This window comes from Heterocephalus glaber, unplaced genomic scaffold (assembly GCF_053883595.1).
Source record: "Heterocephalus glaber isolate CG9 unplaced genomic scaffold, H.glaber_assembly_v1.0 deba00001140, whole genome shotgun sequence".
NCBI lineage: Eukaryota > Metazoa > Chordata > Mammalia > Rodentia > Bathyergidae > Heterocephalus > Heterocephalus glaber.
Window position 1 is genome coordinate 2,155,931 of NW_028258200.1, and position 27,142 is coordinate 2,183,072.

Consider the following 27,142-nt stretch of genomic DNA (forward strand, 5'->3'; position numbering starts at 1 on the left):
GTCCATAAGGTTCAACCACATGTGCATCAGAATTCAGTTCCATTTAATGACCAAATAATATTCCCTTGTACAGATATATTGCTTCTTATCTACCATGCGTCTGTTGATGGGAACTTGAGTTATTTCCAGCTTTGACTACTGTGAACACTGCTGCAGTGAGGCCTACAAATATGTCCCAGGCTTCTGCTTTATTTTCAAGTATTGGAATAGGAAGTCGAATTATGGGGTTAAATGGTAATTTATTTCATTTAGAAACTATTATAATGTGTGCCATAACACCCTCACTACTTCACATTTCCACCAGCATTGTTCAAGGGTGGCAATTTCTTCCTATTTTTGCCAGCATTTGAATCGGGAGGGCACAAAGAGGTAGCATTTCATTGTGGTTGTGATTTGCATTTTCTGTTTACTGCTTTCATGTGTTCTGTAGCTATAGGTGTGTGTGTGTGTCTTTTCTGGAGCTCAAGTCCTTTGCCATTTTTAAATCAGGCTTTGTGTTGCTGTTCAACTTTTGTTCTGTGTATGTGAATTCCAAATATTCTGTCCCATTCTGAGGATTGCCTTTTTATGCTATTATAGCATCCTCTCATACACAAAATTTTAGTTTTGATGAAGTCTAGTTGGGTCTACTTTTGCTGCCTTCAAATTTGGTGTCAAATCCAAGAAATCATTGCCAAATCCAATATCCTTTAGCTTTCCATTTTCTTCCAAGAGTTTTATGGTTTTAATGCCTGTATTTAGGTTTTTGATCCATCTTGTTATTTTGGTATATGCTGTTGGACCTTAACTTCATTCATTAGCACATGACTATCTTATTTACCCAGTGCCACTTGTTAAAAAAACAACTGTCCTTTACTCACTGAAAATAACCTTGGTATTCTTGTCAAAAATCTTATGGAGTTTGGGCTGGGAATTTAGCTCAGTGGTTTCGCCACCTGCTGCACAAGCACAAGGACCCAAGTTCGATCCCCGGTACCAAAAAAAAAAAAAATCTTACAGAGTTCAATCCCCGGCACACACACAAAAAAAATCTTATGGAAAGGCTTCTTTTCTAGGCCGTTTATTCTATTCCATTAGTTTGTTGGTCTGTCTGGAAGAATCAGTTTTGAAATCTCCAGTTTATTATTCAAGATTGCTTTGGCTATTCAGGGTCCTTTCAAATTACATCTGAACTTCAGGATAGTTTTCTACTTCTGCAGAAGAAAAGCCATTGAGATTTTGAGAGATTACACTGACTCTGTAGATCACTTTCATTAGAAATGACATCTTGGATGTATTTCTATTTGTTGTCTTTAACCTCTTTCACCAATGTTTTGTAGTTTTTTCACTGTGTACAAGTCTTTCCTGTTAATTCCTACATATTTTATGCTTGTTACTACAGTAAATAGAACTGTTCTCAATTTCCTTTTCAGGTTGTTCATTAATGTATAGAAATGCTACTGATTTTCCTGTTGTCTTTGGATCCTGTTGCTTAGATGAATTCACCTATTGGCTGTAACAATCTTTTCAATGGTTATCTTTAGGGTTTTCTACATGAAAGATCATATAAACTGGGCATGGGAGCACTTGCCTGTAATCCCAACATTGTAGGAGGCTGAGGCGGCAGGATTTCTAGCTTGGACAACTTAGTAAGACACTAGCTCCCAGCCTTTCACTGCTGTAGGATTTTCAGTATGGCTTTTATTGTGTTTAAGTAGCTTCTTCTACTCTCAATTGTTTTTAATCACAAAAGCGTACTGAATTTTATCAAAGGCCTTTCCTGTATCACTTGAGGTGCTATAGGTTTCCCCACTCTGTTAATGTGGTATACTAGAGTGATCCATTTCCTTATGTTGAACCATCCTTGCATTCTAGAAATGCTATTATGGTTGTGCATGACTGTATAGGTAAAAATATATATAGGAATCAGTCCCTCTTGCTCAGTGTACCATCATTACAATATGCTGCAGAGCTGTTTGCTAGTATCTTACTAAGGACTTTTCCATCAGTATTCATATGGGACATTGGTTTACACAGTAGTGCCCCTGTATATAAGAAGGAATATGCCCCAAGAACCCCAACAGATGTCTGAAATTGTGGATAGTACCAAATCCTACATATACTGGCTTCTCCTATATAGTCATGCACAACATAATGTCTGTCAGCAGCAGACCATATGATGTGAACCAACCAGTGATGTTTCAGGTATCTCAGTTTGTGTGAATATGCTGTGTATTTGTACAATGACAAGAATCTCTGTTGCTAAGCAACATGTGACTGCACATAACTATGATAAAGTTTAATTTCTAAATTAGACACGAGACTAACAAGGTTAGGGTTGTAGCTCAGTGGTAGAATGCTTGCCTAGCACATAGGGTGTCCTGAATTTGATCTCCAGCACTACAAACAAAATAGAGCAATTATAACAATATACTGTAATAACATTACTAGCATCACTACTCTTGTGCGTTAAGGCCATTAATAAGTAAAATAAGGGTTACCTGAACATGGTCTCTAGAAACATGAAGTGTGTGAGATGTGGCTGTTGTCCCACAATCTTCTATGCAATGCTCACCTTCCTTCTTGCTTATGCTTCATTCATTTCTGTATTCGATTGTCCTATCTTTAAATCTGCTCATTTTTTTTTTCTTGTTCATTTGCTTCTGAACGCCTCTGGTGAGAATTTCATTTGTTATTGTACTTTTCTCCTGTTATTTTTTGGGGTCTTCATAATTCTTGTTTACTGATACTGATTTTATGCATTTACCATTTCCCTTAGCTGAGCATATCTAGCATATCTGAGATAGCTGTTTTAAAGTCTTTGTCCATTAAGTTTTATGTCTGGGCTTAAGGACATTTTCTCAATTTATCTCAGTTCTTTAAATAGGCCTTATTTCCCCTTGCTTTGTATGCTTTTTTTTAGTAAAAAAATTGCACATTCTATTTGTCTAGCATCTTCTCCCCTTTGCTAAAGGTTTTCTGTTTTTGTTTTGGTTAAGGATGTCAAGTTTTGTTGACTTTCCCACTTTTTTGTAACAAACTCTTCCTCTTCATATGTGATTGTTGAAGTCATTGTTCTTTTTGTCATTCTTGGCTATTCTGACAAATTACCATTAATGGCAGTCCTCCAGGTCCCTGTAGACTAGCTCAGTGCTAAGGTAACCTTCAACATATAGTTACGTTTGCTCTGAGCTTAGGAGGCAGAGAGAAATGACAGCTTTGAAAGTCTTAGTCCTTTCCTGAGTAAGTATCTTCCCTGGACATATGGCATTCTAAGCCCCTAGCTTCTCCTCTGGGCCCTGGCTATTTTATTTTACATCTCTACCCATAATTGCCTGTCCCAGGCATCTGGATCCTTGCAACTTTTTTAAGCACTGATTACCTTCTGAAGAGTATCTTCTGGTCAGTCCTTTAGGCATTGCTTAGACAGGTGAAGAAAATGTAGATGGTCATGCAGTTTATGGGTGGGAACTGGGCTTCTGCTGCTTCAGAAATGAGACTGTCACTGTGGTGGTGGTAGGCAATTAGGAAAATACAAAACTGCCTGCCATTCTGAAAATGGTTTTTCTTGATTGGATACACTCTTGGTTGCTGTAAACCTGACTTTACCAGCACACTACCAAAGATGGTCCAATTACTAGTTGTTTCATTGTTTCTGTTAGGGAATGAGAGCTCAGAGCTTCTTAGTCCATCATTTTGCTGATCTCTCCCAGGTCAATGTTTTATTCCCATCTATAACTCTGGTATCTCTGACTTTGAACAGGGTATGTTTATTATGTAAATATATGGACACTAACTTTTGGTTAGTCAGAAGTAGAAAGATATTGAGAAAGCACGCCTAATTCTCAATCTGATCATTTGCATTTCAAAGCAACATTAGTCATTCTTGGCCTTTTTTGCTGGCTGTGACGCATCACTACAGAATAAAAACTTTTATTAAAGTATTTACAAAATAAAAGTGCTCCATATACTCTCAGCACTAAACTATTAAATGACATTTGCTGGCTTGTGTCAAGTGTTTTCTACTTTGTAGTGGTGCATGTTCTGGTGACCTGTCTTCAGGTATGGGACAAGGCGGAAGTGCAATATACATAGCATAGCAACATGGCTTACAAGTATTAGACTACTGATCCCTAGGTATAGGGCCAGCATGAGATTAGCCTTCTAATAACATGTTCTTTGCATAGTACAGCTGTTAGTTTTGTTCACGCAGTAAGACTTGTTAGTACAGATAGTATACTTTATTTTAGCATTAAGCCAATTCAACTGAAAATCAAGTCAATCACCTGACATCTCATGATTTTCCATGGAAAGAATCTGGAGTGTTCTGTTTCTATTAAAACTGAACCTATGGCTGATATTTTAAAGTGTACAAAAATAACAAAAATGTTTTTTCTTGAAAACTTTTGCAGACTGTAGAGAAACTAGATATGTAAGCTTCTTTCTACTGTAATTCTCTGCATATTCATTGTTTTACATGTGCAGTGTAAATCAGTGGCAGATCTTTTGCTATCTGGCCTGGCAAAACATAACTGTCATAGTAAAGCAACCTGTTAGCCCTCCTCACTGTAGCACTTTGCAAAGTGTATCTGTTTCTAGGGGTTTTTTGGTGGGGTTTCTGTTTTGGTGGTACTGAGGATCAATCAAACCAGGGCCTCACTCATGCTAGGCAAGCACTCTTATCACTGAGCTACATCCCAGCCCTTTTTGAGGTGGACCTTGAACTCACAATCCTCTTGGCTTAGCCTAAGCAGCTAGGATTATAGGCATGCCTGTGCCACCTTTTCTAGATTTTACAAGGGATGATAAAAGTCTACAGTGCATTTAAATTTTTAGAAAGTATCACAGTAAAAGATACTATTAATACTCAAAATAACCTCCCCTCACTTTGAACACATCTCTGAAGCAGGTCTGGAAGTCCTCTTTCATTACAAGGTATGACCAAAAATACAGTAACTGTGTATTCCAAATGCCATCCAACAGAGAGGCAGGTTTGTAAAACTATGACGCTGTGTCTTTATCCAACTTATTGACTGGACCTGGCACCATTGGACTACTGGCTCTTCCCCAAAGTCAAAATGACCTTGCAAGCCAGGTGTCTGTAACCCCAGCACTTTCGTAGCTGAGGTAGGAAGATCACAAATTTGAGGCCAGCCTGGGCTACATAGTGAGACCCAGTCTCAAAAAAAAAGAAAGAAAAAAGAAAAAAAAAAAAGACAAGACCAAGGTAAATATTTCAAGTCAATTCAGGACATCAAGGAAGCTCTGAGAGTGCAACTAAAAATACAAAAGATGACTTCCAGAAGTGCTTCAGAAAGAGGCAAGAATGATGGGATAAGTGAATTCAAAGTGCGGAAGAACATTTTGAGGTGGATTAATGGTTATATCTTTTACTTTAATAAATGTTTTTAAAAATGTAAATATTCTCTCTGATTTCCAGTTACATCTTCTAATTCCAACATCTACTGTCCCTTGTCCTCAGATTTCTACATGGCTGGTAAAGGTTTATTCTACTTGGATCAAAGTTATAACGCAAACTATAGTCTCAGAAATGATTTCACTTTGAAGACAGAAATCAGTGTTCTTTAATGATTAAACCACTGTGTCATCTGCTCGAGAGCAGGTCAGCTCAGGGTGTGAAGACGTGGATAACCTTTTTGTCCTCATCCTGATTTTTCAACTGATTATTTTCTACAGGGGTTGCTATGTCTAGGAATTTAGTTTGCACTGTAACCGTAATTACTCCTCTAATATTTGCTTTTAACTAAACAGTATAAAATATACTATAAAATAGTGTATCAATTACACAGCTTTAACTTTGGTTAAAATTCCTTCCATACAACCTTAAGGTCCCTTTCAAGGCAGGAAGGTTTGACTTATCAGTACTACAGTGGGTTCTACTGGGCCAACTCCTCCCCTTTCTACTTTGTACTACTGATTTTGTTGTCCATAAATAACAAGACCTAAAGCCTCACCTAAAAGGAACTGCAAAAAACATCAAATATTGTGGGAAGTTAGACTCTCTTTTGAGAAGGAAACATTTTATGAGTATTTCAAAAAACAATCTAATCTCAGGCCTGTTGTTTGTAGTTTTTGAAATCCCTTTTCCTCTATTATTTAATCAACTTGGTTAGTATAAGGGATGAAGATAAATTTACAAAATATTTGCCTTATGTGCTATATAAGCATACTCAAGGACTGGAATTTTAATCCACTAATTGACAATGGGTACTGATGTCAAATAGAAAAGTTAATAGTGAAGCAAATAGCTAAAAGATATATAGATGAAAAGTCTTCAAATCAAATTAACCTCTGAATTTTCTTCGGGCACTAATACTTATTAAAAAAACAAAATACAAAAAAACCTTTGTATATGTATATGTATGTAGAGCAAGAGAAACCTGTTAAGGTAAAAACTAGGAGAGCCGGACATGGTGGCACCACACCTGTAATCTCAGCACTCTGGAGGCTGAGGCAGGAGGATCACAGAGAATTTGAGGACAGCCTGGGCTACATAGTGAGACCCTGTCCCCAAAAAACAAAGAAAAAGTTGGGAGAAAAGTGATTTAAAAACTAGAAAAACAGGGCCAGGGATTTAACTCAGTGGTTCCGTTGCCTGCCTTGAAAAGCATAAGGACCCAAGTTTGAATCTCGGTACCAAAAAAAAAAAAAAAAATAGAAAAACAAATATTAATACATTTGCTTTCACTTAACTTCCAAGATTTCTACTGTTCTGTGAACAAACCTGACCATTTCAAGAGTGCCAAACATCAGTTACACAATCATCTAAGTACATTCTGCAACAACGACCTGAAAGAAAAAGGTGGCTGAAGCAGACAAGACAGGACCACCATGGAAGGGCTCCCACAGATGTGCAGGGACTTGGGTCCTGTTTTTCACCTGCCTCTGCAGCATCCAAGCTGTGTACAGCCAGACTAACCCACCAAGCAACAAGATGGAGAGCAGGCAAAAAATGGTCACGCCATGTATAAGGGGGACTGAGAAATATGGTCTTTGTCCTGGGAGATATGTGCCTAACTAAAAATCAGAAGTTGAATCACCATGTGAAAATGTTAAGACTGGATACTGAGGAAAACTAGTTCTCTCTGCACACCTCTCATCTAAATATTTGTGTAAACAGATATTCAAACTTCAAAATCATTTTACAGAGTGTGACAGGATTGCGCAGTTGACAGTTACCTACCATTCCAAGTTTCATCTACAAATTGAGTTCACATCCTTCATGTACTTACCAAAAGCAATGAGATGCAAAATGCCATTTGAATGAATTCCAAATGTATATTTTATTGGCATAAGCCAAAATAAGGTAATTTTTTGGTCTTCCAATTAGTTATATAGAGCTATACGAAAAAATTTCTATAATGAGAGAAAAAAATGAAAATACTTTACTTCTTAAAATCTAGTCTTGGCAGTTTATCTGAGCACCAAAACAAAAACATTTCTTTAATTTCGATCAAATAAGTCAGTAATATTGTTACAACTTCTGAAAAAACCTGGTGAAACTGAAATACAGCAGAGAAAAATCTTTCAGCTATCTATGGCTTTTCCTCCTTTACTGAAGGGGAAAAAAAGTCTTCATGATTTTGCTAACAGATCACCTACCAATATAAAGAGGTAGATGTGGAAAGCAATTCTCCAGCTGCCACCATTTAAAGTCACTTTACATCAGCTACGTAATCTGGTGCAACGTAACCACAAAGATTTGTTTGTTCCTGAGGCAGGATTCTTGGTGTGTTATGTTGTGTACAAAGTTATGCTTCGTGTTATATGTTAAAAATTACCTCAGAGTGACCTCAGTGTGGCATTCAAAACTGAAGAAAATAGATATACCTGAAGTTATTTTTCTTTCAAATACACATATCCCAAGGTTCCATTTTCTGGAAAAGCCAGAACCCAAAGTTATGTGCTGTGCAAGCCACTTTATTTAGATGACCCCAGGTGAATGAGGGCCATTATTGTTGTATAGCTGTGGAACAAATCCTCATCCTTTACCTCATTACACTTCCTCAGAATAAAGTTCCCTGTAACTATCCGGTCACATCCAATTTCTCCATTTCCAAAGAAGCCGAATAAAGGCACACTAGGAAAAAACTTTCTAAATGCATCAGCCTCAACATTGGCTTTAGCTCGGTAGTAGTGGAAGCCCCGGCCAACACACGCGAACATGAAGCCGATGGTGTCCTGCTCTGGGATGTTGGCTGCCTTGAGGCGCTGCATGGCTGCCTCTGCGGTCTTCTCATCATTGACGTCCTCATTAAGGAGCACTGTGGCACTCTGGATTCGAAGCCCACTGAAGGACAGTCCAACCACGCCGGTGGCATTGATATCTAGAGGAGCCCTAGAAAATAAATTAGAAAAGTAGCAATTAATCATGAAACAAAAAAACATAAAATATCAAAGAAAAACCCACTTGATTCACTGCTGGGGGAGCTGCTGCCCAGTTAGCCTGTGCTTAGATAAGAGGAAAGTTGCAGGGTTAAAAAACTAAATACAGGGCCGGGGATTTAGTTCAGTGGTTTCGCCACCTGCTGCGCAAGCGCAAGGACTCAAGTTCAATCCTCAGTACAAAAAAACCCCCCAAAAAACTAAATACATTTAAGGCATGAAGAAGGCAGCTTAAGACAACTCATTTGCAACCACAAACACAAAGGGGCCATGCACATTCACAAAGACTTCTACTAGAAAGAATAGCTTTTCTTTCTTAAAAGGAACCTTACAGTTTTATTCATATACACAAAGTTGTCTACTTAATGAAGCTTCTTAAATTTACAATGTGGGGTCTTCCCCTATCAAATCTGAAAGAGGATAATTATCAAATTCTGAAAGAGGATAATTTCTAAAACTTCTGGAGGTTTTATGTTGTTTGGCCCATAACAAATACGATTACATTGCTTTTTGTCTTGTTCACTGCTTTAGAAAGACCAGATGAACAAGCAGATTATTGTTGTACTGACCTGGTTTTTAAAATTTTAATAATATACTTTTAGTCACAGTTGTAAAGCATATACAGTACATGAAACACCCACTGGGGGAGAAACAAGCAAATACCTTGTATTTCTATCATGTTTCTCAACATCTGAATCTATACAGTGGCTACATTAGCAGAAACTTGAGACTCAAAAAAGGTTAACTAAGGAAACAAGAATAGCCAGTGGCAAAGCCAACTGTAGAGCAGCAGAATTTCATTTTCTAAAGTCCTCTCTTAACTTTATGACCTCTCATCTCTTGGTAGATACAAGTTGTTAAGCAGGGTGTTGTGTACACACCTGTAATCCCAGCACTCTGGGAAACTGAGGTGTAAGGATCTCCAGTTGACATCCAGCCTGGGCAACTTAGTGACTTTCCAAGACCCTGTCTCAGAATAAAAGGGCTACAGATGTAGCTCAGTGTGACTTCCCTGGGTTCAATTCCTAGTTACCCTCTGCCCCAAACATCAAGAAAAACCTCCAAGTTGTCAATCTTTTGTTTCAAAGAGTTATCTTTTTTGGGGTGGGGTTATCTGGACATTAAAATCCAGCAGGGATTGATTCAATGGCATATACTAACATGGTATGAGATCCCAATGTGTTGTGTAAAGTGTGATGATTTTAGGGGATCTATTTTTCCATATTAGGTATACAAAGTGGGTGATACCAAATAGGCTGGCATCTCAGACTTGTGTGAGTGAGAAATCATCACCTCACTCTCCGTATACAGTCATGAGCCTAGGCCTGTGTGAGACCCAGTGTCTGCCACCCCACTGCCTGGCTGTCCTCCCTTCTTCCTCACTGGCAATCCAGGCACCATGTCTTACTGACTGCTTCCTTGGTCATCAATGCAGACTGCCAAGAGAGATCTCTCAACACTGATCCTGACATCTTCCCCAAATCCTAAACACATCCAGAGAGGAGCTGGTACTAGTATTTATAGGAGGGGTGGGGTAGGGTAGGGGTTCGCTTTCTTGCTTTTGGAGACTGATGTATTTTTATGTAAGATGGAAAGGGACTCAGCACTGCAAATTGAGGGATGGGGGGGTGAGCAGTGGCTTAAGATAGAAGACATACTGTTATCATGGAAAGCAAAAACTTTAACAACAAAAACCAAAGATCCATAATTTGAGCTTAAAAAAAGCTTCTCAAAAGATCTAGTACAGAATTTCTAAAAATGTGCCAGTATAGTACCTGCAAGATGCTTCATAAAAAGGTTTTGTGACCACAGTGGAGAAATGCCATAGGTGATTTTGATCCCACTGCATTGACCATGAACAGCTGAGAGTTTTCCCATAAAGATACACTTTAACCACATACTTCCTTTAAAGAAGAAACAGGTAAAAAGGAAATACAGGAGTCACTGCAGTCTGGTCAAGAGAGCAGAATTTCTTTATGCGTCTCAGGTAACCCCTGGGAAGCTGAAGTCTTCCTCTCAGATCCAAGATCCTCAATTTCTAACCTGGTTTTCAAAGAACTAGACTGGGACTATTTTCCAGCTGTGGGACTTCTGTGCACTTGCTGGCCATGGCAAAGGCTCCCTGCTCACTGACAACCGCCTCAAATAGCCTCCATCACATATAGCTTGACTCAGGGACAGGCACCAGGATCAACTGGGTCAACCAAACACTGTTGAGAACAAGCTGCTTCACCTTCTACACTGTTCCCTAACAACCCATGCCTCCTCAACAGAACACTTGACTTGGTTTCTGTGTGAACCTTGGCTCTTGATTTTCAAATCCATTCTGTACTCTAATAAAAACTGTACTATGCTTTCACTGTAACTTCATTTATGATTTCTTGGTTTGCAGAGTTGACATACTAAGGTCACACAGATACTAGAGCCGTCCCTAGAAAGTTCAATAAGCAATGCTGAAAGCCAATGTTAAGAGCATGAGTCTAAGAAAAAATTCTTAAAGGACAATATGTATAAATGTAATTCTTCGACTGTAAGCAGAATTACGTTAAGCCCTTTAACCTATGTCTAGTGCAAGAGAAGGTAGTATATTAGCAATTCTTTAAACACAGTCTTAACCCAAAGTAATGAAAATCTGCAACTATTTCCCTTGTCTGAGGCACAAACATACTTCTCAGAGGTCAATGACAACAGACTGTCCACCTGGCCTCCAGCCAAGATGATGTTCATGTCGCTGAAAGTGCTGACCACACGCTGCAAGTAACTGCTGGCTCCCACCTTACAGCAGTTATAGCCAAACACAAGGACTACACGCAGTTCCGGGTTATCTAGAAGACCTGCAGAGAGGCAAAGAGCAACAATTAAAGAGACTCTTAAAATGTTACTGCTGATGCCTGGCAGTGATAGTAAAGTGCAATTTTCCCATTTTTATAAACTAATACTATTCAAAATCTTAGCTGCAATTAAAATTTTTCTATTAAAAAAAAGCACATGCATGTAACCCCAGCACTTTGGAAGGCTGGAGGAGGCAGATCACAAGTTTGAGCCCAGCCTGGGCAACTTCAGTGATTTAGCAAGAATATGTCTCAAAATTTTAGCAAGGGGGGCTGGAGATGTAGCTCAGTGCAGAGGTCCAGGTTCAATTTCCAGTACACTTGCCAAATAAAAAACCTTAAATGACTACTGGAAAACAATACAATCACCACATCACAGTATGGAAGCAGCTGTGTTCTGAGCTGTAGCTGGCAGCGGGGATGGTAGGGCCCAACGAGGCAGCTTCACCTGCAGCAGGCCTTGCCCCGAACCTCTGGCACTCTGCTTACAGAACATGGACTTGAAATCTGCCAGCATCATCAAACCAGTGGCTTCTGGACAGGAAGGAAACCAACTCCAAACCCCACTTCTGCTTTCTCAGATCAGCTACTTCCTTCCTAACAGAGCGAAGAGGGAGGTGAGGGCAGGAAACGGGATGCACGGGTGAGGTGAGGGACCAATGGCTGACACCAATCAGCATGAGGGACCCTGGCCACTGCGGAAAGTGTCTTCCTCTTCTGTGCTAACCTTGCTGGTTCTGACAGAACAGTTTTTTTTCTTTAGAACCAATCTTCAGAATGGAATAGGGCCACGGATAAAATAGTCTTTATTTTACAAACATGACTGCCAATCCCAGAAGTGACAGGCCAGGAACAGGCCGTGCTATTCCAAAGAAAGCCAGGAAATGCCTCGGGAGCCTCCCGGGTGGGCAGTCTCAGGTCCTCCATGTAGCACAAGGGAAAGAGCGACAGGGCTGTAACTCAGTACCAGCCCAGGACAGCCAACACGCACTGCCATGCAGGCAGCTGCTCTGTTTCTCAACAGTCTCCATGTTGGCATCTTGGATTGAGGTCGCTTTCTGGAGCTCCAGGCCCAGATACTCATGGTCTCCTCCTCCATCTCAAACCCAATGCACCCAGACACAGACGAATCTTTCTTGTCAGCAAATGGTACTGTGCAGCTCACCCACTGGGAAGTTGGTGACACTGTTACCACCCACCTCGTTCTCCACATCTAGCCCTCAGCCACAATGCCACCCCATGCATCTCCACATGTTATCTTGACTCACCAAGGCTCCTCAGCGCCACCTGCTACCCCAGCCCAAACTGCTGTCTCTTGCCTGAATTACCACAGCTTCCAGTTCCCTGCATCTACTTTTATAAAGTTAAACTTATTTTAATTGACAAGATTACAACTATTCATTGCAAACAGCATTTTAAAAATATGTGTACACTACTGAAGTACACATTGATATTCTGAAATACATGGCTAAGCAGAGCTGTTTCTGCACCCAGTCACCACACTACAGTCAGAGACCCACTCAATCATGGCCCTGGTGCATGGAGACTCCTGGTCTTACTGCCCTTGTTCCTTGTGGTCTCCACAGCCCACCCAGCCCCTGCCACTTCATTGCCTGAGTCTCTGTCCCTGCTCCCCCATACACCAGTGTTTATGTTTCCTGGCTGTGCTGGGGGAACTCCGGCTTTACACCTCAGAGGAGGTGACAGGTTTTCTCCTTCCTGTCCTGAGCTCTCAACTTCCTGCTGCTTCTCTGTCAGCAACCTAGAGGGAAGATGAAGACGCCTACAATACCCTACCTGCCTGAGGCTTGTGCACACACCTCCTTGGGCTGTCAGCTATCACCTTCCTGGCACTCCAGACTGGATGAACCCTGGTTACATGCCTCTCCTGGTGGCTCACCTAGTCCTCTGCGCTGCTGACCAGGAGGCCCAGGGGCAGGGCAGTCACCACAGTTGCCTGCACACAGTGTGCATACAAATAGGTTTTCAGTGAATGAATGGCTTTTTATGAAACTTGACTGAGGTATTTTTGCTTCTACTCCTTAACAATTTGGTAAGATTTGGTAAGAATTTGGTAAGAATATAAAATTTGGTAAGAATATAAAACAGTGTATGTGTGAAAGTGTATGGGCTGATACTGGATCAGCTGCTACACCCAAGGTCTACCCAGCAAACATCGTCATCCGACACAAGGCCTCCTCTCAGCACGACTGACAATTCTGTCAGAATATGGCCCTGCTTTTTGCTCACTGTGAACTTTTCATACCAGATCTTAGTCACTGTGGTAAGCACTGTCAGGCAGAGGAGCCAAACTCGACCAACCTCCTGTCCTTCTGCAGCTCAGCCACCCCTCTCTGCAGTCTACAGCTGTACCTGCGCCCCCAACAGCAGAGCTGACAGGCCACTAAGGCTATGGGACTGGCAAAACAACATATTCACACTTTGGCCTGCAAGAAGAACCTGCACCAGCCCCCAAGGGACCCTAACATGATCGGAATCTCACTGTTACAGAACATAAGCAGGGACCTCACCTTCACCCCTGCATCAAGATGCAGGCTAGGACTGCAGGGCATGCACATCCTGCATCCAAACACCAGCGAAATCTACATTAAGAAATACATAACATTAGGATGCAAAGCAGTTCATGAAGATGAGATTATCATCTAGCAACACTTCAGAATAAGCCCAAGCTGCTGATGGCAACAACTCAAAAAAGGGCACTATAGGAAAGCCGGGCCCTAGACAAACCAGGGTTTACCATGTTTCCAGCAGCACAACTCACAAAGGCTACATTATGCAAGCCACCAATGTCTATCAACGGATAAATAAATAAAGAAAATAACAGAGTACTTCTCTGCGATAAAGGGTAAGTGTGGGATGCACCTCGAGACCACAGTGTTGTTAAATAAATCAAACACGGAAGGGTAAACATCACACGGTTTCTCTTATATGAGAAACCCAAACCAGGACTGAAATGTATAACGGATGCTGGGAAATGGGAAGAAAGTATTCAAATGGGAAGGAGAATAATGATGGAGGGAGGGAGAAAGGACGGAAGGGACAGGAAAAAAGTGAAAACAGAAGGAAAAATGGAAACAAAGCTTTTGTACATAGGGAGGGGAGGAGGCTTGGGGGGAATGGGATAAAATTTATTTTAAAAATTGATTAAAAAAAAAAAAGAAAAACCCAAGAAAATAATGTAAAGCACAAAGTAAAAGATAGCAGGAAACAGAGGTACACTTTGTGGCCATGAGAAGAGGATCTGGGAAAAGGGAGAAGAGAGTGGGGGTAGAAGCAGTAAAAATGACCAAGACACACTATGCATGTGTGCCAGTCCCCAGGAGGCATGCAGTCATCACATGCTGCAGGCACATGCCGCAATCATCTTAAAGATCTGGGCTGTTTTCCTTCCGTGTCGGCACACTCATACTTGGTACCAAAATGCAAACAGGGCCTAACAAAGTAACAATTTCATCACAGAATGGATACGTTCTTCAGCTCGAGGTATTGGTTCTTTCTTCCAAGCTGACCAAAAGCAAACCTTTTAGAACCTTCTTGTGTGTCACCACCTGAGAGACAGAGGAAGGAGCTGCCCTGGGAGCCCCATCACCTCTCTAGACACAGCGACAGCCTCACTGCCTTTGGCAAAAGCCAGAACAAGCCCCAATTTTTCCTCCCAGCCCTGATGCTCCCACCCCACACCTTGGCTCACATCTCCTGGGCAAACCCCAGAGCCAGGCTGTTGCACCCCGCCAAAGCACTAACCATCTGCTGATTTCCTCCAGTCCCCTCTTCTCCCCGGTGAGCTGTTCACTCAGTGCTTGGTACACAGCTCTGCAGGTCGCTTTCACCTTACAGAGGAGGAAACGGGTCAAGGGAACTTAGGAAACCTGCCCTGCACCCCTGCATTCTCATAGGATCCTGACCCACCACCCAAAGCCCCTGCTTACGTTTCCCACATACTCCTCCCTCTCCCATGTGACCCAGGGGCCGCTGTTCCCACTCCATCACCACTGTCCCTCCCCCTCTGCAGCCACACTTTGTTCTGCACTGTCAAGCACAGTTAAAATCTAGACTCATGTGGACACTCCTGTGTTTCCTGATCAATAAACCAGATTTTCCCTGTGCTGCTGCCTGATCCTGTATTCCCACTGGGACACGGCCCCTCAGTCAGAAGTTCAGCTGTGCTACCTCCCCAGGCCCAGGGGAGCCTGGAGGCTGTCAGAGAAAGTAACCCTGCTGGAGCAGAAGTACGTCAGTGTTACTTTGATGGACCACTCCTAGTGTGTTGCAGTTTTATTTTTAACAAGCTGATAAGTGATATTTATGTAAAGGTAACTCTGTGTGTTTTAAACACGACAATGAAAATTTAAAATGTAGCTTTCATACTTGTGAGTAATTCTAAAGTATTTTATTTTTATCAGTGTTAATGCTTTTTGTACAGGCTTCAATCCATTTTTCTGAAATGTGCTGTTTTAATGAAAGTAACTATAATCTTTTCATATCCCATGGAACTGCTGTTTACACATTGTGACGATTTAAACTTAACCATATTTATCAGAATTAACGTTTTTGGAGGGAGGAAATTCCCCACTTGTTAAATGACACTAAACTGTTGTCTGGGCTCTTATAATAGGTCCTCAGATTTTATGAAAGGACAGCCTGTAGCTTTCTAGGTTCTTCACTAACTAAAGTTGGTTGTGCATAAAGAATATAAAGTGACACCCAAATTCTTTTAACTGTCTGGGTTTTCCACTAATGATGTAGTGTGGGGAGTATTCTGTCCATGCATACTTTAGCCATTAAATTAGACACATCTTGAGCTTCTCTGAGTTAAGGCGAACCATTTGGTTTTTAATGTGCTTGAGGAGACAGGATATTTTAATATAATTTTTGTCTATATCAAACAGCCCACTGTTAATTTTTAAATGTCAGACTTTGGTGAGCCATGTATTTGGGAAGTGAGATTACAGTATGCTTAATTTTCAGTGGTGGCTAAAAACAGAAAATTCTGAGATTTGTTACTATTAAAGCTATTAAGAGAAATTACTATTAAGAGAAATTGATAGGGACTTTCTATTTTTTGATCAATTGAATAGATACCAATGTCAATGTATGGGAAACTTTTCTTTTTTTTTTTAGTACCCAGGAGAGAACTCAGGTCCTTGCGCTTGCAAGACAGGCAGCGTAACCACTGAGCTAAATCCCTGGCCCTGGGAAACTTTTCTTAAAATGTGTTCATGTATTATTTTGATCCATTTTCTGAGGCATTTGGTGCAATAAACCTTTGGAATTTATCTTGAGCATTAAAAAAAAAAATGTAACCCTGCTGTGCTCCAGCAGCTCTCTTGGACTTACTTCAGTACACGTGTCCCTCCAACACCACTGTGCAACCCCCACCTTCCACGATGCCTCCTTCAGTCACACTGTCTCACGTGTCTGCACACGATACCAGCTTGACTGCTCACACCTTTCCTAACACTGTAAGACTGCCGTGCCTCTTCCCATCTTCCTAGTCCTTACTACCAACTGGTTTCTTCGAAAACAGTTTTAAATAAATGATTACCTAAAAAAAAAAATGTCTGAAAAAACACTTCAGTTTTAGAAAACAAAACAAGAAACTATTCAAAGAACAATAATTCCTTCAAAATTCAGAATACAAACAAATTTATTATCAACAGAGTATTTATGGAAAATTTTTCATCTCTGGTCCTCTGGGGCTTTAAGGCAAAAATGCATGGACCTAGCCTTTGCTAATCACCAGCTTGATGAGCAACGTCCCAGGCACAGGCAGACTTAATTCAGAGTCCTCCCAAGTAGCCTAACACCCACCATTTCCAGAACTGAAACAGAAAGATTAGTGAACAAAATGCACAATTAATGACAAGTAACAGTAACTTACCCACTTCAGTAAGCTGATGTTTTTCCAGTGTTAACTTCTTTGGTTGCTTAATAAAATGAAAGGGCTGTATTTTTATTCCTTCAATTTGAGGAAATAACAGAGCAAAACCAGATTCTCCAATTTCTATTTCCTGAGGTTGATTGCTACCTGATCCCATTGGAGTCACTAGGAAAAAACAAAACAAAACAATTTTGTGAACAGACAATAAAAACTGAATTAGGCAATGGTATAAATTAACCAATCCCACCCTAGATAACTGCAGTTTAGGTCTCTATACAATGACCACACCAAACAGCCACGCACAAGGTTTCTTCTGCGCTGGCATTGTTAGGGTGGCTGTCATAAGGCCTGCAACTTCCTTCCAAGTGCTTCAGAATGCAGGAAAGAGAAGGGAATAAGCAGAAGGAAAAGCAAATGTGGAACTTTTACAATCACTGACCTCAGATGAAAACGGCAGGATGTTTCCTAGTCTAGTATCCTTCAACCTTTCCATGGCTTGAAGCTTTTCAAAACATTGAGAGGATGCATTTTCACAGCAACTCCACTTTAAAAAATTTATCCTAGAAATATCTGATAATTATACAAGGTGTGTATATGCACAGCTATGTTTATCATAGAATTCTAATAAAAAATAAAAAGGAAAAAACCTAAATCTCCTACCCTGCCCTTTACATGGAAAGTTACATTGCTATTACAGAAGGCAGGCATGGAGACATAAGACGCATGTTTATCTGACATGGAAATGTTTATCACATGCTATGAATTGTCAAGCCAGATGTTACAGGCTGAATCTTGTGGTCCTCAACCCCTCAAATTCATAGTTTGAGCCCCCACGCCCCCATTGGAGAGAAGGCTTTTGCAGAGTTAAGATTAAATGAGGCCACAGGGTGGGCCTTCACTCAAGGGACCGGTGTCCTTGTAAGAAGAGGAGGTGCAGGTACACAGATGGCACCTGTGGACAGAAAGGGCTGCTCGAGGACACAGGAAAGGCTGTGTGCAGCCTCAGGAGAAACCTGGGCTGGTCCTGGACTTACACCTCCACACTGATTGAGGAAGTGTCGGTGGGTGTGCACCCTTGTGATAGCAGCCCAACAGTTGGGTCACATCCTGGTTTACACAGCATACAGAAACACTAACACCATAATGTTAACACAGAGTGGTTAACTTGCGTTGGTTAAGTCTTTTTTTTTTTTTGCTTACCTGTATTTTCTAATTTTTTTCTTATTTAATAATAAATGATCATTACTAGTACAGTAAGTCCCCAACTTACAAACATTCAAGCTGCAAACTTTCACAGATACCAATGGACCTCACCTTACGAACATGTGTAGATGCAAAGAAATCACAAAAGTAGCCCACATGTCTGCCGGACACAGTCCCAGTTGTGCTGCTGTGTGCTTACTGTACAGGGTGATAGTGTACAGTAGTACAGTGCTCAATCAGAGCCCAGGATGTGGAGGGGACTGATAGGATGCACAAAGCAATAACCATGGAAATTGAAGTAAAAATAATTGCTAGCCCAGAAAAAGGCTAAATTTGCAAGGACAAGTGCAGGGTCTGGGAGGCAATACATTATTTTGAGTTGTTATAGCTAGTTTGTCAAAATTTGTATTAAAAATTATTATATAAGAAAATTGACTTTTTTGGTATGTGCATACTACTGAGGACCTGATGGAATTAAGAGGCGCAGTGAAAAGACAGCCAAGAGGAAGATGTGATTGAAGAACCAAAGAATATCATATCACAGGAAATGGCAAAGGGACTTTCTTTACTTGAAGAGGCCCTGTTAAGTTTTTGAGGCACAGGACCCCAATGTAGAACAAAACACAAAGGTTGCAGCAGCCATTCAGAATGCCATCCAGTGCTACAGTCAGCCATCATGAGAAAAAAAAGAGCTACTACACAAACATCACTGGACCACTTCTAAGACCATTTCTAAGAGGGTGGACAATTGAATCCATCAAAAAACCTGTGTCAACATCAGGTGGAAGCGAAATTCCATCTTGCCCTCCATCTCCTATTGCTGATGATCCTTCCGCTTCACCATCTCCCACCTCTCCTCCTCCTCCAGTTAGTAACTCTCATCACTTCATTCCATACAACTCCACATATGCCAGGTCTAATACTGTACTGTACTGTCATTTAAAGGTAACTGTAAGAGTAAAAACAGTTTGTTCACAGTATTTGTGTGTCTTTGTTTTTTTACATTTTACATTGTGTATCTGTATCAAAGGTGTATAAGACTCACTTTGTTGGACTTACAATGAATCTTAACTTACAAACATCCCCCCTGAACGGAACTGGTTTTAAGTATACTTGCTGTGTAACACGAAAATTACCTTTGTAAAAAATACGTATTTGGGGGCCAGGGATTTAGCTCAGTGGTGCCGGACCTGCTTGGCAAGCACAAGGTCCTGAGTTTGATTCCTGGTACTGGAGAAAAATATATATGTATTTGGCTTTTTAGAAAACAAAACTAGGGCAAAATAAAAAGTAATATTGAGGTCAAACCAAATGCCACATAATATATTCTGAATTTAGAGACAGAAATAAAATTCAGATGATAAGGCCCTTTTTCCCACAAAAAAATATCAAAACATAAAAATAATTTGAAAAATGTGTGTTATCAGGCTGCAAGACAATCTGAATTAAAATTATAAGACTTTCTCATAGAAATTGACAAGTTAAATATATGTGCAAATGCAAAAGATGCAAATAGCCTAACAAATCTTAAAAAAAAATCAAGATCTACAGTAATCCAAGATAATATGGTCTAGCATAAATGAGACAAATAGAATAATATCCAAAATCAGACTCACAAACACGCAATTATTTCTTATAAAACTGACAAGACATTTTAATGAGGAAAGAAATCTTCAACAAATGGCCATGGAATAACTAAGCAAATGTATGGAAAAAATTGTCCTCAGACTCCTACCTTATAGACACGCACAAGTTAATTCAAGTAAAAGCTCAGACCACACAGTTCCTAGAAGACTAAGAACCTTGTGACCTTGGGGTGTGCAAAGATTTCTTACAGAAGACATAAAAATATTAACCGCAGGGCTGGGGATTTAGCTGGGTACCAAAAAAAAAAAAAAAAAAATTAACCGTAATAGAAAAAAACTGATAAATTTAATTTCTCTAAAAAAAAGGTTTCTGAGGGGCTGGGGATTTAGCTCAGTGGTGCCACCGCCTGCCTTGAAAGTGGAAGGTCCCAAGTTCTATCCCTGGCACCAAAATAAATAAATAAATAAATTAATTAAAGGTTTCTGATCATAAAGACACTGTTAAAGTTAAAAACAACCCATAGACCAAGAGAAAATAAACCTCCACCCATTAAGACACCTATAAAAATACAAAGCCACCTGCTACTCAGCAGTAAACAAGCATTGTAATTTAAAAGTTAGTAAAAGACTCAGACATTTCACAGATAGCTAATAAATACATGAAAAGCTGTTCAACATCATCAGTCAGTAGGGAAATTCAAACTAAAACTACTCAATTAGGAAAAGCAACAACACTAGTGTCCAGACACGGAGCAGGTGCAGCCCTCCCACACAGCTGGTTGAGGGTGAAATGGTGCAACTTTAGAAACTGGTAGTTTGAGTTAACGATACATCAACAATGAAACCAGGCAATTCTGCTCCTTGGTGACTGCCTAAGAACTAATAAAAACTTCCACAGAGGAGAATGTTCCTCACAGCTTTGTTCTTAATACCGAGGAACTGGAAACACCACGAGGTCCGTCAAAAAAGAATGACAAGGTGGGCTGGGGATTTAGCTCAGTGGCACCATGACTGCCTCACAAGTACAAGGTTCTGAGTTCAATCCCCAGTACCAGAAAAAAAAAAAAAAAAAAAAGTCTACTTCTATAATAAAATACAACCCAAGAATGGTTTTTAAATGGGTCACTGATACACATAATTTAAATGAATTTGTCAAACACATGTTAAAAACATTTATACTGAGGAGTCAAAGAGCCCAGGCACCAGAAGAGACCATGTCCATTTATGTGACATTCAGCAACAGGCACCTACTCTGTGGTTTCTGAATCAGAACAGGGCTTTTTAAAAGCATGGATTACCAGGACTGAAGCAGGCAAGAACTCTCTGGGTGATGGCAACAATCTGCATCGGATACAAATCTGTCAACACTCAGGACATTTTATACTAAAAAGGCGAATTCAACTGTAGGTCAAATTTATCTCAACTAAGAAAACTGACATCGGAACCTGTAAAAATGAACAGATTTCCTCAAACTTGAAATTTTTCGAACCTAAAGATGGACTAGGAGTGAATGGTTGTTTTAGAAAAACAATCACAATGCTGAGACCTGAGAAAAACAAACTAGGAGGATGATCTCAGGGAAGTTCTGCCCAGGCTCCATGGAATGGGCTCAGAGAAGGCCAGAAACAGAAAGCTGAGGAGGGGCCAAGACAACACCAAAGGCCACCTGCCTGGGGTGACATCAAGAGCATGCGAGAGGACGGGGACAGAGGCACAAAGCCAAAACCACTCCACAGTCAGGCAAGGACGAAGGAGGCTCAGATGAAGAATCCCATCCTCCCACAGTGGGGTCATTCAGTGCCCCGCCTCCATCTCTCCAGCAGAGTTTCCAAAGGGGAAATCAGGCCATGTTTGGGGAAGCGACAGCTCCTCCAGCCACAGTGCAGAGGAGACAAGAAAGGGACATCAGGAAGAAAGGCTAGAGTCCCCTATAAGTATTTGTGGGAAACTAGCAATGGGAAAATGAGACCAATCATTTAAGGACAATTAAAAGGTTTGAAAAAAACCATGGTCACTGCTATCATTTTCTTAATTCAATGAGAAGTGAACCATATAAGCAGTGCGAAGCCGATGTCAGGGGAGGAAGCCGTCCCTACCAAGTTAACATCTGTCCCTGTTCACCTGCCTGCGGGGCTTGGAGTCCTCTGCCTCACCATCCATCACTCAGAGTCATAACAAGTCTTTCAAGGACAGACACTTGCTGAGCGTTCACCAGCCTGTGCAAGGCCCTGGATGTGACCCCAGTCCCCACCCCAAAAAACTTTTCAGTGAAGATTAAAATGCTGATCAGGAGATTAGGGTACTAGAGTTCGAACAAAGAAAACAGTAACAGCTTCCATCTGCTGACTGGCCTCTGCGTGCTCTCCACGAGTCACTCATTAACTCCCCAAGAGATGAGGAGACGGAGTCCACAGCAGCCAGGAACTACCCATCACAAGGGTGCAGCCCTGACTCCCAGGCCAAGCATGTGCACCTGCACCACCTTACCACTACCACCTCCACATACGTGCTCCCCATCTGTCACCTACAGAGAAGAATCAAAAATAATAGCAGCAGCAGCAGGAATTTTACCAGCAGCCAAACATGCAGAGAGGACAATCTTAAACTGGTAGCGTGCAAGCTACAGATCCCAGCAAGGCCCATCTTAGCTCACAGACCCAGGCCACACCACCCTACCCACTAGTCACAGACAGGACCCTCAAAATGCCACAAATCCTTCCCAGTATGGAGAGGCAGAATAAAAGCTTCTCCTCCCCAGAACAGCTGCTGGAGTGAGAGGCACCACATCTGCTTCACACAGAAATCCCAGAGATTTGAAATCCCAAACACAACAACTTCACACTCAGGAAGTCAAGTGTTACACTGTGCCAATGACCAGAAAAATAAATGTGCTTCTCAGCTACAAATAACTCACCGAACTACAGGACCCACATTAAAGCAAGGAGGATATGATCAAATTGCTGATTTCTCTCACCTACAATTCCTGGGGTCACAATCCCGAGGACTTGGCACTGTTTCGGGAACAGTTTCTCAAGGGCAACTGCTGTTTCCATGCTCATTCTTTTCCTTGCTGTAATAACATAGTAGCAAAATTACTAAATTCATCCACTTAAGGTCAGATCTGACAATGGAAACAAAGGGGCAAATTTCCCAAATAACCATCAGTTATTTGGGAAACGGAACCCCACAACACAGCACTAAGAGGCTGGAATAGCTCAAGTCATACATTCAGCTGGAAGAGTAAAAAGCAGTGCCTAGAGGACTACAGTATTTTCAGTGAATTGTACTGTGAGGTTAGAGATTGCCTGAAGTACTCAAGGCTCCTTGAGGTTCAGAGACTCTCACACACACAACAACCCTGGTCAGGAACCTCAGGAATCAGCGACTCCAGGACCAGGTGATATACAACTTGAAGAGACAGAAGGAAATGGGGAAAAAACCAAAATCTTTTTTTATACTTACATTTCACATGGCCCCGACGCTGCTCCTGACAAACAAACGTTTCTGAATCAGCCATATACAGAACCATCCTTGGTAAGATGCGGACATTCTGCAATGAAAACAATCAGCATCGGATGCCATGAATCACAGGGTCCCCTAATTACCTGGCTCAGAGGCTGCCGCCTACCTTCCTTCCATCAGTGCTGGCATCTGAGACCAACACTTCAAATCTACACTTGGGCCGAGTGTTTCCCACTTACACATGGAAACCCATTCTTCCTTCAAGTTCAGCCCATCCCAGCCCTTGAAACACTCATTTTCATCAGGATAATTTAAGCTTAGAACAAAATCAGGAAGTACCAGCAAAAGGTGCCACTTGTCTTACTTAAATAAATACCATGGTTACAGAACACTCACCCCTGGGAAGGTGCAGAACCGGGCTGTGTCGCCCCTCTCCTCACTGCCCCCCAATCCTTTACTTCCGCCCTCATCCACTGGCTTCTCCTTGGGCCCCTCAGCTTACTGGTAGTGGAAATCCCCACTTCCACAGGTCCCCTACTGCTCTGCTTTCCTCCTGTCCAGCTTATAGACACTTCCTCTCCAACATCTGCTCCTGCATTGCTGGGACCATGTCCCTGCCATCTTTAGAGCTCAGTCATTCCCATCGGTGCCCTATTCCCCTCGGAGTGGGGTCACAGACATCAGTTTCCCCTCAACTTCATGTTAACAGACAAGGGCCACAGAGGCCAGGTAACACAAAGGGATGGGGACACTGTCCCCACTGTCGCAATGGCACAGAGTGCTTGGCATGGAAATGCCTTGCATGGGTTAGATGAGAAATGTTGCTCCATTCTAACTTGGGCAGTGTTGGTATGTTTCAGAGTCAATTCTAGACAGTCTTACTTGTAACAGGCACTGAGACAGCCTGGTGACTTGTGGCCTCTGGGGTGGTTAGAAAGGACATAGTTTCTTGGGGCTAAATAACTTTAAAAAAAAAAAAAAAGTAAACTGGTTGCCAAAATTTAATTCTCCAAAATTTTTACATAAAATGTGAGTTTCCAGAATTTACTTATTTAATTTTTTTTGGTACTGGGGATCAAACTTGGCACCTTTTGAATGAGAAGCAGGCGGTGGCACCACTGAGCTAAATCCCTGGCCCACCAGAATCTTTTGAAAAAACAGAACAGGGCCAGGGATTTAGCTCAGTGGTTTCGATGCCTGCTGCGCAAGTGCAAGGACCTGAGTTCAATCCCTGGGAGCAGAAAAAAACAGAACATTCTGGCAACATCAGAACAGAAGCTGTGGCCCACCGGCCAGCCACCTCCTGACCTCAACACCTCAGTGTGCAGTGCCTGGTGAGAGAGAGCAGATAACTGTGAGAGGCCAGGACTAGATGCAGAATTTGCCCTAGACCAGCAGAATAACTCCTCCAGGCTTTTGGGCCTTAGGTTCCTATTCACTAACAAATATTTTAAGTCCAGCGCTGAGATAGTATTATTCTCTTTCGGGCACCCACTGAAAAGCAACTGTTGAATTCCCATTACTAATTCTCAGGAGAAGCAGCAAAGATGACCTCAAAATGAGAATCCTCAAAGCACAACACAGCACAGCAAGGACCATTCCATGCCCAAAGGATAGACAAATGGAGAGCTGTTTCATAAAATGCTTAGTGGTCTTTAGTTTTTTTTTTTTTTTTGGTCTTTCGTTCTAATAAAAAGTTAACTCAACTTTGTTTACGGCCATCCAAAGACTGTACCCTTGGTAATATGGAAAACGAAAACAGCATGGTTTCCACAGGGTTCACATGTTTCTGTCTCACTGGTAGTTTAATATATAAAACTTCCTCAAGGCTAATGATATTAACAAGAGTAATGACATGTACTGAAAGCACTTATCTCTAGTATTACAGGTAATGTGCTACACGCACCATATTTTCACTTTTTCACCCTTCTAACAAATCCATAATGGTATAGGTGAATAATTTTAGGAGATGGAACCAGAGGCTCAGAGAGGTTAAGGAACTTTTTCAAAGTCACACTGTCAGTATATGCCAAAGCTGCAGTCCACAACTAAGACAGGCTGAAACAGCACTATGGTATACAAACTGTAAAGCTCTATAAAATATCTGCTGTGCCCAAAAATTGAAAACTATCACAGTTTTTAAAAAGTTAAAAAAAAAAAAATCACACAGCTCTCTCCCCCAAAGGAAATTTTTGGTGACATTCATCTTATTACACTTCCTTTGTATTTTTGATAGTCCAGATTATAGTAAACATAATCTCATAATCTGCATTTTCACTATCATTGGTCATTAAAGGCACCTTTAAGTTTATCATTTAATAACTTCACTTCTGAAACATTAAGCTGTTAATTTCCATTATTACAAATGATGTTCCAAGGAACTCTTTCATGGCAGTCTTTGCTTGGATTTTGAATTTTTCCAAATGATAGCTTTTGGAAATAGCAGAATTTGGGCCTAAGTGTCAGAGAAGGAAGTTTTCACCAAACCTGCCCTTGGGTTCCGGCTGGCCAGCAGGAACCCAATCCGAGACGGGAGCAGATGGTGTACGGACCTGCTACCTAAATACATGAGAAATAGGGGGGCTAGGTTTCTCCTGCCCAAAGAGGAGCAGAGAGCAAGCTGGAATGAATTGCATGCTGGATTAAATTCGAATGCACCTGTGTGAACCTGAACGTCTCCACCTGGAGATGAATGAATGGAAACGCAGATGTCTGCTGCCTGCACAGTGCCCTTGCCTAGGTGCGCGCTTCCCATCGAGGCCTCCACCAGGAAAATATTCCACACAGCACTACCACCACGCTGCAGCTGCACGGAACAGATGCAAGCTGTTTTCTCAACAGTCCCTGAACGACAGTGTTAACTGTCCACCGCAGTCGTAACAGGTGAGGAGGGGCGACTCTGCACGCAGAGGGGGACGAGGGTCCACCGAGCGCACAAGCACGAACCCGCCCAAGCACGAGCCCGCCCGCGCCCCACTTGCCTCTAGCTCCTCGGCGACAGCGCGCAGCAGTCGGTGCCCGTCGGGGGCGGCCTCGGCCCGGCCCGCGGACACCCAGGCCACGGAGCATTGGGCCCGCAGCACGCGACGCGCGCACGCGCTCCAGAGCCGGCTCACGCTGCGGGGAAGCGGGGCGCGGTCGGCGGCAAGTCGCCCCCGGGTCCGGGTCCCCACCCTCCCACTCACCCCCACGCACCCCACCGCAGAGGGAGGTGCTGGACTGAGGGGCGGGGACCTCGGGACAGCCGAAGCCTGAGCGCGTAGATGGCGGACCCGGCCACCCCGTCCCGAGGTCCCCGCCCAGACTCCCGGAGCCGGGTACCCCCGACCCTCACCCGGCAGCGCGTAGGAGCGCCTTGGCGGGCAGGAAAGCGAGCACGCGCTCCACCACCTCCGCCAGGTTGCTCAGCACAAAGGCGCCCGGGAGGTCTAAGCCGCCGGGAGGATCCATGCCCGAAGCCAATGCGGCCGGTTGTCCAGAGGCCGCGAAGCCTTGAGCGCGCAGTGCGCAGGCGCGCGCACCACTTCCGGCCAGTCTGGGGCGGAGCTGGGAGGAGGCGGGGCCGGGTGTCCTTTCACTAGCTCTTTCAAGCCACACACCCCCCACTCCCGGCCTCCGGCTGCTGCTCTTCCGGCGCCGCCTCGGCCCCAGCCCCGGTTTTGGACCCTCAGGACCGGAACCCTCTCTCCCCTCATCGACTTCCGCCCCGGCCAGTAGCCCTGGGATCTGCGGGGTCATCGCCCTCTACACTAGTGACATCGGCACGAAGGACT

General features: G+C 42.4%; 2 protein-coding genes across 8 annotated transcripts in view; one reads left to right on the forward strand and one right to left on the reverse strand.

Moving 5' to 3' along the window:
* Nrg4 (neuregulin 4) overlaps positions 1 to 17,120 on the forward strand; it is a 110,465-nt gene extending 93,345 nt beyond the window's left edge. For 2 of the 6 annotated variants that reach the window (XM_021250097.2, XM_087210219.1), the window contains one exon: positions 15,332 to 17,120. The gene's annotated coding sequence lies outside the window, so the exon portion shown is untranslated. Of the gene's footprint in view, positions 1 to 73; positions 10,751 to 15,331 lie in introns of those variants that run through there. The other 4 variants (XM_021250096.2, XM_087210218.1, XM_021250092.2 and 1 more) reach the window with 2 other exon arrangements.
* Fbxo22 (F-box protein 22) lies at positions 7,900 to 27,107 on the reverse strand. 2 transcript variants are annotated; one of them, XM_004872078.4, is made up of 7 exons: positions 26,704 to 26,837; positions 26,351 to 26,486; positions 23,370 to 23,457; positions 22,882 to 22,977; positions 17,119 to 17,283; positions 11,054 to 11,219; positions 7,900 to 8,338 (listed from the first exon to the last, which is right to left on the reverse strand). In XM_004872078.4, exons 1-7 carry the CDS (start codon positions 26,817 to 26,819, stop codon positions 7,921 to 7,923), a joined length of 1,185 nt encoding a protein of 394 aa, XP_004872135.2. In that variant the 5' UTR covers positions 26,820 to 26,837; the 3' UTR covers positions 7,900 to 7,920. The 2 variants fall into 2 exon arrangements, with proteins under 2 accessions (XP_004872135.2, XP_004872136.1); XM_004872079.4 differs by lacking the exon at positions 22,882 to 22,977 and having other exon boundaries at positions 26,704 to 27,107.
* Between the last annotated feature and the right edge of the window lie 35 nt (positions 27,108 to 27,142).

Bases quoted from the DNA above. Each gene is read 5' to 3' on its own strand.
- Fbxo22 (XM_004872079.4), bottom strand. From the start codon at position 27,107: ATGACCCCGCAGATCCCAGGGCTACTGGCCGGGGCGGAAGTCGATGAG. The intron at 23,458-26,350 runs GCAAGTGGGGCG...TTTTCATTGCAG, and splicing joins CTGTCGCCGAGGAGCTAGAG to AATGTCCGCATCTTACCAAG. The intron at 8,339-11,053 runs GTATGTTTGTGC...TTTATTTTCTAG, and splicing joins TTGTCATTGACCTCTGAGAA to GGCTCCTCTAGATATCAATG.